The sequence below is a fragment of the Gallinula chloropus genome (assembly GCF_964237585.1).
Source record: "Gallinula chloropus genome assembly, chromosome: 3".
NCBI lineage: Eukaryota > Metazoa > Chordata > Aves > Gruiformes > Rallidae > Gallinula > Gallinula chloropus.
This window is the reverse complement of record NC_140087.1, coordinates 61,426,881-61,439,147: the sequence shown is the minus strand read 5'-3', so window position 1 is coordinate 61,439,147 and position 12,267 is coordinate 61,426,881. Positions and strand designations below refer to the sequence as shown.

The following is a 12,267-nucleotide window of genomic DNA, read 5'->3' as shown; positions in this document are numbered from 1 at the left end:
ATAATTTTACCCATGAGAAATCCAAGAGGTACATATAAAGAGTGGGTAAGGTCACAAGACACTGAACAGCACAGTTTAAAACAAACTCTGCAGCTGATGTGAAATTACACAAGAATTTCTATCAAAAGAGCATTTCCCTTCAACTTCGCCCCAGCCACAGAAATGACCTATTGTGAACAGAGGAGTGGAAGCTTACAGAAAGAGGGATAAGACTCTCCCATAAAAAGTGTAACACATTTGAAAGGTCTTCTTTCTAGACCTTCTGCAGCCTAATTAGCAAGAAGCCTTTTTACTGGTTGTAGAAGGTTGCTGGGTCTCCATGTTGTCTCCCTGTCAGGTGAGCAAGTCACTGACCTTTTTGAGCAATGCAGTCTGTGTACAAGCCCTTGTTTCCTTCTGTAGCCACTCAGCTGCTGGCTGCTGTACATGTGTTAGGAGCTTAAATCACACAATCTAAGCAAGCAATTTTCTAACACAGCAAAACAAAAAGTAGTGGCCAGGGAGGAGGTACACAAGGCCCAGGGCAGTATAAGCACAGCACAAAGGGCAGAGTCTGGACTTGTACAATAATCCAGTTTCTATTTAGGCACCTAATGAAGTATTTACATGAATGCAGCACTCAGCTGTCACCAGAAAACTTCACTAACACAAACAGCAGACCCCAATGAAAGTCTTACCGCATCACTTGACTGCTGCCATTCGTCATGGGTCTTGTTCTAAGACTTAGCTAAAAAGGACCAAGTAGGGAGGAAGCAGACAAGCTTGGGTTTTTTCATGTATTTCGGAGCACAATTTAATTTATTGCTGGAATTGTTCCAGTACAAGCTTCCTTATTCAGGTCTAAGTCATCATTACTACAGCAGCATGATAGAAGGTTGACTTCAGTCTGCAATGTCTTATCTTAATATAAGATGTCAAGGCATCACCATGTGAGACTGCCCAGCCTTTCCAAGGCAAGGTTCAAAGTTACACACAAGTCTTGAAGGAGAAAGCACATGGACTCAGGCTAGGAGTTCTGACCTGTTTTTCCATTGCTCCAGGAACACAGATAAGAAACAAACCCACTACTAGGTGAACATTTGTCTCTACAAAACAGCCATCTCTACATTTTGTGCTTCAGCAGTGAAGTCTGACAAGATTAAAAGCTTGTGACAAAGTATAAAAAAATTATGAAAGTTTAAAAATTCATTATTAATCAATCAATCATTAAAAAACCCCAAACCCTCGTTTTGCCTAAGATGATGTTAGTATTTGATAATACACTTGCACATTACTATTACTTAACATCATTCAGCAACATGCACGAAGTAGTAATACAGATGGCAGTAAAACATCCAGTGCTGTTTTAATACTACCAGAAATGCTGGGAAACAGTACAAATTAGTTACAAAATAGTAATACTGACAGCTTTGCATATCTGTTTAGTGAGGTAATGTTGATATTTTAAAAAACTCACACCACTTCTGAACTGCTTGTTTTTATTGCTGAAGTCTATTAATGCTGAAGTCTATTAATACTGAAGATGGTTTTAACTGCACTGCACCCCAGCACATCTTAACACTAAGAATAAGACTGCTTACTCAGCCCAATGCCCAGATTCAATTCATACTTGTACAGGGAAGTTGCATTTGAAGCAGCTCTCTCACCACTGGACTCACCTGCTGCATAACCGAGGGGAAGAAAAAAATCTCATATCCTGGCAAACATCATGTTAGGTTCTCTTCACCAATGCCTCTTCTGTAAGCTGAAATAAATACTGCCACCAAAACCCTCTCCCCTAGTTTCTATGTAAAACCTTCATTGTAAGAGTCCACAAGTTAATAAATAGTCCCGTTCCTTTTTCCTTCCAACGGAGCAGAGTGCAGGTAAAGTGCAGTGGGAAGCACCAGGGAAGCCCTCTCTCCAGGTATGGCTTTGTCAGATGCGGAGCTGGTAACCTACCTCATTGAGTGTGGCCAGGTCTCCTTTCTTGTCCACCACTGCAGGCCTGCAAAGCAAAGGAGGGAAGAGGGCGCTGCTCACCAGCAATCCCACACTGCTGTGCAGGAAGGGAAAGAGCAGTCATCAATTCAGCAAGAGTTTACTTCCAAGTAAGACTGACCACAGTTTTCTCATAAGCATGATCCTGCTGAATCTGTCACGCGAACTCATGGGACCGTGCTGCTGGTGTGGGTTGCCCCTGAAGCCAAGCACCAGCAGACCATCAGTCCTGGCATCTGTGATCTGAGCCTGGCATCAGATCTGACTTGAGGGGAGGCCTAAAAGAGTAGCTAAAACCAGACACATCCTGCCCATGATCTGCCCTAGGGCCAGACTCCAGCTTTTAGAGTAAACCAGAAACTGCTGAGAGCAAACAGGCAAGGCCTCTCAGATGGCCACAGCGCATTGTCTCCCTGAACCTGCCCTTTCCTCTTGGCTAGGCCTGCATGGAGGAATAGGCCCCAACCACAAAGCACTAGCTGAAGGCAAGTCAGTCTGAAACTCACTTCTGTTCTGAAGCAGTCCAGCCCTTCACTTGAGTAATCACCTGTACAGTGTTAGGTCATTTAAGTGCACCAACAACCTGAAGCAAATGAAACACAGACTGAGCAGTCAGCCTCTCCCTATTTAGCAAGCAATGGAAAAGCTCCTGCAACAAGTCTGTCAAAAAAAAGTCCGGGTGATTTATCCTATGGCAGTATCTAATCTGACAGCTTATTCCAAGCTCCTAGCTATTTTAACTTTAAGCCATATATTTGCTTTTCAAAATAAAAACATTGTCTGAAATACACATTACTCAGTAGATTCCATAGCATGTCCACTTCACTGCAAACGCTCGGCTGAAGCCTGAGTAGTACAACATGAAGCTGGTAATGCCCCGGTGCTTTCCTACAGCTCCTCAGACCTCTTTCCAGCTTGTGTGCTTACTCTTTGCTCACTGGGCAGGAGGTGTGACCCATGAGCTTGCACACAAGGCTCACACCTCCACCCTGCAGCCTGTTTCAGCCAAAGCTGCTCTGGGTAGCCAGCACAGCCCCAGGAGGGACAGCAGGCAGGCTGGGAAACCCTCACCCTGCTGGGTGATATGTGCCAGCCTAAAAGCCCTACCTCTGCCTCCCTAAGAGGTGGGGATGTATAGCTTACACACAGGTATGTAAGCTATACGTGTGTGGCAGAACCTTATAAATATTTTTGAAGTCGTTGATTCAGTAAGTGATATTTTTAATTTTTTAAGGGCAGAGCTGCTAACATCAGCTCTCCACTGAGAATTTGCACAACATTTGAGATCTGGGGATACTGCTATGGACAGCTAATGCTCTTCTGCCTACTCACACACTGAATGCAGCCTGGGCCTTCTGCCACCTATCCAAGCACCCCTATCAATCACCTCACCATTCTCTTTGCAGTCCCACCCTGCACCTCGTGCTTCTCCAAGTATTTCACAAAAGTGAAGGAGTCTTCACTGGTCTCTGCCACTTGCAGGAAGGGATCACACCTGCAGAAGTCATTGCACAATAGTTTGGATTTTTCCACTTTGTTCCTTCAGAGCAGATGGGATTGGACTAGCCAGGAAACAAACTAAAAGCTGCATCTCTCAGAGCTGGTGTAGGAGTCAGAGACCAGTAAGAGATGTGCTGTGTTCCGGTGGCCTGTCTTCCTCCCTCAAATTTAGGGATTCTCTTCCCTTCCCACACTTCTCTCCCTCCAATTAAATGTTTTTATTAAAGCACACCTGGATGGTTCTACCTTCTCTGATTATGGCAAGTCACTGCACACCCATGGCAATACACCCATTCCCACTCCATGACAATGCTCTAGCTTGCAGCAAAACACAGACTGGCCTCCAATAAGGTTTCTCTTCTGGGTTTTAGGAAAGGAATTGTTGGAGCAAAGGCACCACAGGTATTCTCCTTGGCTGGCAAACAACCTGGTGTCAAATATCTCCTCTGAGGGAGGGGAGCTCTCCTGTACCAGATCCTGCCTCCTGTCTGAAGTGCCACGATGACATACACCTGAATAAGCTGTGCATAGCTGCTGGGTGCATGCTGTTCATAGATTGACCACATTGGTTCTGCCTGATTTTGCACATCTGAATATAACATGATCCAGCCGTCCCACACATCCCAGTGTAATGGGCTGGCAGCAGCTACATCAGGCCAGAAGCACACAGGGCCAGTGTTGCTATGGCACTCAGAGCTTGCACGTGTTAAGCCTCAGTATGAAGTTGAAAGGAAATAGATCTGGTGAGCTGACATGCAGGAGCACAGATTGCTTCAGGCTGCTGCATGGCACTCCCTTCCAAACTCATCAACACCCCCAAACCCCTCCAGCACCAAGCACTCCTAATGAGGATGAAGCACTGTGCTGCCTGTTCCAGCACAGACACTTGGAATCCACTACACCCTCCTGCTCTGGGACTTTAGAGCACAGACAAGCAGACATAGTAGAGTTTCAGACTTACCAGATTCACACACCCCCTGCCCCCAATATCCTTTTATTCACCCTGCCTGCTGGGTACCCTTGGCAGGATGACCCCAGCTGTGGGCTAAGCACACACGACTGTGACACAGCTCCATTAATGAGCTGCAGTTTGACTACAGAGCAGCCAGGCACATACCGCTTACCACACTGCCACCCATGTCCTGCAACACACCCTATCTGCCTTGTGTTCCCATGCTAAATGCTGTCACAGGCTTGCCAGCAGCCACCATGTGTGGCATACCCAAAGGAACTAGTAAGGAACCAGGATGAGACGTTAAAGAGTTGATGCTTTAAAATCCACTTCTGTCCATAAGCACTGCTCCAGCCTTTGTCCTTCCAAAACAATCCAGCAAAGACATTCCAGTTCACATATTTTTCACTGGGAGATTTCTCCCAGCAAGCACATATAATTTTATTGTTGACAAAAGCCAGGCTGTAGTAACAGCTTGTCATCAGCAGGTGAAGCCTCTCAAATGAACATGTTATTCAGCCCCTGCCAGCTCACACTAGAACAAAACACTTCTCTCCCCCCTCCCCTGCAAGCTCTAAAAAGCTGTAATTACAGCATGAGAGGAAGACATCCACAAAGAAACAACACAGTGTTGATAGGCACAGCCATTCTTTAGCTAGGATTCCAGCCTAAAGCCTAGCAAGCTTGAAAGTCTCTCCTCTTCTGTGCCTAACACAAAGGCCTCTCGTGGTAACTATGTTCTCAAAGATCCATCAGTATGTGAAAGAAAATACCCAATTTCCCCTCATCTATTTCTCACCCTGCATCAACCACTGTACATGCTGGTACGTGTCATCCAGCTCATCCCTGATGAGAGGGTGCCATTCCCCCTTTGGATCTCAGGGACCTACTGTTGCAGCAACCAGCGGATCTTGGTTTTGGAAGCAAAAGGGTTTATCACCAGCAGGGAACTCCCTATGGCAGCACACTTCTCTGCAGCATCACTCCTGCTGGGGCAAAGGGCAGAGTCAGCCTTTGAGCTACCAGCACCACTGTATAGAAGCATCGTTTTAACACCAGGAACCTAGTTCTCCCTGGCATCAGTTTTCTACCAGAGCACAACCTCTTGGGACTGTTGGATGGCCCTGGACCTGCCAAAAGCTCCTTCACTCCCCTTTTGCTCCCAGACATACTGGCCAGGCTTGTGAGGGTGCTGTGCTGAACCTGCAGGGCTGTCACACCCCCACAAAGTACAGCCTGCAAGAGCCTCCTCCCACCAAAGCAGAGATGAAGGTCTCCCGCAGAGGCTGCACTTTGTCTCCTGCTCCCAACATCACACTATAGCTGGGTCCTGGATCTTGTATCGTGGTGACCCAGGGTTTATTTTAAAATAACATACAATTTGCTCTAGACAGAGTAACACAGCAGACCCACCAAGCAGGTAACAGATGCTGCAAGGCCCCCAGTACTTCACTTTTCTTTCTGTCTTGGAAAAGCAAAGCTGCCAAGGAGAAACCAGCCACTGCAGAACAGCAGTGTGCCCAAGAGCTCTCTCAGGAAACTGCCCCAACTGGGGAGTCTCCAAGCCCCGCAAAACTCACTCTTCTCTCCACACGTACATGATCCATTCCAGCAACTAGAGCAGCACTATCAGAAACCCAAAGATGAAACCATCCCTCAAAACAATCTAGAAGGTGAAGCAGCCCAGGAGTAGCCAAGCTCATTGCAACTATAATTATCTGTGCACTGAACAAGCAGCTCTCATCGTCGAAGCCCGAAGTACAGCATTGTAGCCCGAGTGTGAATTCACATGTAAAAATAAGAGCCTGCTGCAAAGTCACCTGCTGCTACAAGTATCTTGAAGTTATCTTTAGAAGGTTAGTCTAATGTCTTTGTTAGCTGCTTTAAAATAACTAACTAGGCTCCCAGACTACTGTCTCAGCACTGATTTAAAAAGCGATGATGATAAATATGTGACTAATCTGGGTTACGTATAGGCTTTCACAGCTGTCAGCCTCCTGGCATGAAGTGGTACAGCTAAAACTCAGCTCTCCCACATCTAAGGTATGGAAGTCTGACCTGCCAGCAGCTGTAAAAGGCCTGTGCCCTGGGCACTCGGCTCTATCCATCTAGAGGTATGGCATGCACTTAGTCTGTCCTTACCCTCACAGTCCAACTCTTAGCTACACTGCATGAGGGAGGTGGCCTGGGGCTTTTTTTAAGCCAATTAAAGTCAAGGAATACAGTGAAAGTGATGTTTCCATGTTGGCAAGAACGGAAAAGGTTTATTTTTTCATTGTGCCTGGAAGTTGGACAGCACTGAGGGCTCGGTGAAAACCACTGCATCAGAACAGCTCCATACAAGGCTCCTCACAGGGAATCTGTCTGAGACCATGACAGCAGGGCACCCTGCTACCAATAGCAGACACATCCTCCTGGTTTTAATATCTACATCTGAACACCCTTAGATGAGATCACACTGCTTCCCATTCTGCACAGATCCCCTGCACACCAGGCTAGGTTCACCTCTACAGAAAGAGGACTGTATAAAGACTGGAAAGAAAAAATAAAGAAGCCCACACTTCTGCTTTCAGTCATCCAACACCCTGTAGAATTTAACCAAGCAAAGGTCATCAGAACCTCCAAGGGCACCACACGGAGAGGCCACCAGACAGCAGTGCTTACAGCAATGCCAGGACACCAACAGTACTGGTGGCTCTGGAGCCTTGCAGGCACCCAGGATACCCCGTGCAGTTCTCCTACACATGCCAGCAAACACACAAGGTTTGTACAGCAAGATAAGGGCATCACCCCCAGCTTCTGGCCCACCAGTGATGGCAACAGGAATACTCACGATTTGTCTCTTCTGCACGCACGTCTCTGAGGGCTGGCTTGCCTGCGGCGAGGGGACAGGGACTTACCCCGTGACCTCTCCTTCACTGGAGAATGGGCACTTGAGGGTTTCAGAATCTGTGAGAGATTTGGGGGGAAGAGGCATTCAATAAAGGCAATGATTCACTGAGAAAATACAGGGCCTCATGCACCAGTAGGGATGTCACACAAAGAGCCTTCAGACCCTTGGGGCTTACTCAAACCCTGTCCAGGTTACAAGGAACCCAAAGCTGTTATCACATGATAGCTGTTCAGGGGCCCCCTGGAAAAATTAGTGTCACCAATTCAGTTCCCAGCTAAACACTGAGAAAAGATCTCATCCACAGCTTTCTTCAGAGCTGGCAGTAGTAGGAGATAAGAAATGAAGGAACTCATGAAAGCCAAATTGCCCTCTCTGGCCTTCCTCTTTGCAGAGGCGACCACCACCAAGACCGGCAGTTCAACTCCACAACATGGGGATGTTTCAGTAGATCTCCTGCCCATTCATACACTTGCTGCATCCCCCAGGCCCTCCAACCTCAGCAGTCCATCAGCAGACACTCACACTCCAGGCTATTTTTGACACCTGATCTTCCAAAGTCAGCACCCTCAAAACTTGAGGCCTCAATCAAGTGGCTCAAGTTCTAACTCAAGGGAAGAGCCAGACACAGGGCCTTCAGCTTTCAAGGGTTCAGGGATATGGTCCTGGCCTTGAGGTGCTTACAACAACTGGACCCAATGTCACAGCTCAACACACACACAGAGCTGCTCCTTCAATCAAAAGCAAGTACAGAGTTCAGCAAGACTTCAAGTAGAGCCCACTTCAGCTATTTGCTCTCTAGGTGGTATTAAAAGCACGTGAGTAGAGAAGACAGGGAAAAAACCCAACTTAATTACATCTGTAAGCAAGCTCATGCTTAAGGTGACAGTATGGCACAAACTGGTCCTCAGGACTCCATGGCAGGTCAGGAGAGGTGGCAGCAGAATGTCAGGCTACAGTGCCACCGGCGACACTCACTCAAGGTCAGGGTGAAGGGGCAGGCGCCTCAGCCAAAAAGGCATGTGGCTGCTACGTAAGAGCCATTCCTCAGCAGGGCAGGGGATGGGAACCCAGAATAACTTGGATGAGATGCTGCATGACTCTCCACGAGAGCCAGCCCCATACTTAGCAACACACCTGCTCCACTCCTGCTGCCAGCAGCAGGCTGGAAAGGCACCAAATCCCCTTCCACCATGACTACAAACAGCTCCTCACCCCTGCCAGCCCAAGAAGCACGGTCAGGGACACCCCTCAACCCCAAAAACAGCCAAAGCCTCCAGTCCCCTGGCAGCCTGCCCTGTCTCATGTCCTTTCCCTCTGGGCTCTTCAGTCCAACCAGCTGCAGGGAAGCACCAGCCTGTCAGGGACTTGCTTTCCTCACCCTTCCCACGTAACCTACTTCACAATTTAGTCAGGGTTAGGGGCAGCAGGTGGTGTAGGGCAAGCTCACTAGCATGCCCTCAAGGAGAAGCAACTACTGATGTGGCTGTCCCAAGCACCTAAGCTGCAACGGGTGCCCACAACCAGGCCACCCACCCCACCAGCCCCAGCAGGCACACTGGTTCTTCCCAGCCACCTTCTTCTGGAGTTGGTGAGTAAAGCAAACTGGGCAATTACTTCTTGATAGCCAGGGACAAGCATGGGTTCAAGCGTTTCTCAGGCTGAAGGAGAGCTAAAAACACATTTATAAGGGCTTGAAAACATGCCAAACCCAAGGGAACAGTATGAACCTGTGATAGGGGAGGTTTAGGTTGGATATTAGGAAGAGGTTCTTTACGGAGAAAACAATTGGACACTGGAACAGGCTCCCCAGGGAAGTGGTCAAAGCACCCAGCTTGACCAAGTTCAAGAAGCATCCAGACAATGCGCTCGGGCACATGCTCTGACTGGGCTGGCCCTGTGTGGAGTCAGGACTTGGACTCAATGATCCCTCCAACTCAGTATATTCAATGATTCTGTGAAACCGTGTGGGAGAACCACAAAGACAGATGTATGCACACCTCCAGCCCACCTGACACCACCTTCATCTCAGGCCAAGGTCAGTCTACTGACACAGAGCAAGCCCAACCTCTGCAGGATGGGACTAGGCACACCCACCTCTGAATCCACCGCCCAGGCACACAGTCCTACCTTCATCCTCATATCCCTGGCAAACTTCTCCAGCTCCTTCCTGACTTCTGTGCGCATCATTTTGGACACGTTGAGTACCAGCTGTTTCCACTCGATGGGCTGAAAGCTGTGCGGCTCGTGCGGGACGTATAATCCAATTTTCACTTTTTTGACTGAGTGCAAGTACTTTTTATAGGAGTCTTCAAATTCAAAGATGAGGTCACTCAGAGTTCGGTAGGTTAGAGGTTTGTCCATCAGATCTGATCGCCTGCTCATGCCCAGCGAGCCGTACCGGCCATTGCAGTAAATCCCGAGCACCACGTGATGGAAGTAGTTCCCTGAGAAGTGGGTTTTAAAGCTGATGGGGAATCGTTCCACAGAGGGCTGCCCATTGGTTAAGTAGCTGGTGTGCACTGCGTCAAGGCAACAACGGTGCTGGGAGTGGAGCATGAACAACTGCACCTGCAGCAGGTTTAAACTACCAGGGTAAGTGCCTTCTTAACATGCCCCAGAAACACTCTACACCATGAAAGCCCATCTCACAGCTTGGAGAATAAAATGCAATGGTTCAGGCAGGGAACGGCCTGACTCTTAACCACACTTTCGGAGGGAAGGGAAAAACAAACCACAACAGTGTTTGGGTCAGCACACTAGAAGAGATCACCCTTCCCAGATCTGTGTGAACTCTCCCATTTGTACCAAACTCTCACACACCTAAAAAGGAACAGGTGTTTTCCTGTTTCATGCTGGAGCTTGGTACAACTCAGGATACTGAGCCTCATTTTCCAGTATCTTCAAACAGTACAAGACCTCTGAATCTATTCCTCTCCAGGGTGACACTCTGCTTTTCCACCTGCAGACCAGCCCTCAGCACGGCCACTCCTCACGTAAACGTTGTTTTTTGTGTGTTACTCTTGTTAACACATTGCTGAGATGAATAAAGTAAAAACCCCTGGGTGGACAGTCAGTTAGATAAGCACAGAGACATGGTCAGGAACGAGTGCTTTTAAAAAGCAAAACACGTCCCCTGAATCCCTGGCTGGTCACTTCAAACCCACCACGTGCAGAGGCCAGGGCTGAGCTCCGTAGCAGTGTAGTAGGTGATCTCAGAGGGGAACTATGCACAGGTCCCAGATCATCATCTTGGGAGACTGCTGCTCTGTGCCAGGGGGAGGAGAGACTGAGATCCCCTCACACAAGCAGGTTTGCGTCAGCGCCTACGTTGCACACATCTCCCTGCTGCTAATCCCCAGACAGCCGAAACCCTGGCTGCACAGGCTGCCACCTGGCCCCTGGAACGGCAAGCACCCTTCCCCTCTGCAGCTGAGACCCTCAGCCATGCCTGGGGAATGGCAGAGGGATGACCAGAAAAGGCCAGGGCAAGACACGGCAGCCTGGGGTCACTCCAGTCAGAGGCACCTGCTGTAGCCCCAGAGCCACCTCAGACCGGCACCGTCAAGGCGGTCAGTCAGGGCAGCACAGCTACAGAATAGTGCTGCCCCTCAGGCCAGGAGTGTCAGGCCAGCCTTAAAAAGAGAAGAGTGGGGTCAGTCCCCACCAGGGCTGAAGAAACCAGCTCAGACCAGGGTCCTGCACTGGGGATCACTAGCATCCCCTCCTCCTCCTACCCCAGGTATGTTACAGCAAAACAAGAGCCACTGCACACACAGCTGAGAGGCCCTGGGACATCACTGGGGCCAGCCTTCCTCCCCAGCTGAATTGCACGGCTGCCTGACAGCTGCTGGGAAACTGAGAACACAAGCAGCCTTTGTACCAGTGCTGTAAACCATAATTCAGGCTTGGTTCTGGCTCTGCCCAGCCCAACACCCCACCTCACCACCAATGCAACTCTCCAGGATGCTGATTCCCTGTCAGGGATGCAGGAAAACCCCTGGAAGCTCCTCTCTGTCTCTAAAGCATTTTCTCAAGGGGTATATCACCCACCTGATGCTGGCTGAATTTCACATACTCAAGCTTTTGCCCTCCTGGTGAGCACTGAAGCCACCTAGCAGGACATTCATGAACTGCCCAGAATCTGAGGTCCAGAGCAAGGAGTTAGACCTCTGCACAAAAAAAATGCAAGAAAACACACATTGTCAAAAGTCTTTCAGAACAGCCACAGGGAAGCTTTTTGGTTCAATGTCCAACACGTTTCATTACATTCAGTGCCAGATGTCATCAGCTTTAGCAGTCTATAGAAAACATATTAAAGGGCACAGAAACAGATAACACTGAGCCCAGCTCCTGGTGCACTTCGGAGTCTGCATGACAGTAAGTCTGGCTGAGCGTGTAAACGCAGCACACAGACCTCCCCACCCTGCACACAACCCCTCGGCCAACTGAGGCCACGCGCACCAAGCTCTGCCCATCTGCTGCCCCACCTACACCAAACACAAACACCCTGCAGGAACTGTCACAGCTCACCCCGCTATCAGCTACACTGACACAGAACAGAAATAGCTCTGTTGCCTTCGGTGGTCTCACTGGATCACTGTCACATTACAACGAGCTTCTCCAAGAAACACCCCACCCCCCCCTTCCCCACCGGCAGAATTAGAGATTATAAATACACTGCGAGGTCAGAATGGGGCCCGGCACCATTATATCAACTGGAAAACTCAGCCCACAGTCACATCATTTAAAAGGTCACCTTGCTCCAGGCCTTAAAAGGAGCATTCTGTGTACATCAAAGTCATGCGACAATAATTTGTGTCCTACAGACAGATTCTTGCAGAAGCCCATTGTATTTATCATTCTGTGTAACTGAAAAAGCAGTATCTTTTATTAACACCTATGAAGCTTTCAAACACCACCACTATCTTTCCCCCTCATTATG

General features: G+C 48.7%; 1 protein-coding gene across 1 annotated transcript in view; it reads right to left on the bottom strand.

Moving 5' to 3' along the window:
• Positions 1-1,764: 1,764 nt before the first annotated feature.
• The window catches only part of VASH2 (vasohibin 2), a gene marked incomplete at its 5' end in the record, with an annotated part of 32,788 nt that continues 22,285 nt past the window's right edge, over positions 1,765-12,267 (bottom strand). The window contains 3 exons of the mRNA XM_084261287.1: positions 1,765-1,987; positions 7,266-7,381; positions 9,453-9,834. Coding sequence (XP_084117413.1) covers positions 1,918-1,987; positions 7,266-7,381; positions 9,453-9,834 — 568 coding nt within the window. The 3' untranslated portion in view covers positions 1,765-1,917. The remainder of the gene's footprint in view (positions 1,988-7,265; positions 7,382-9,452; positions 9,835-12,267) is intronic.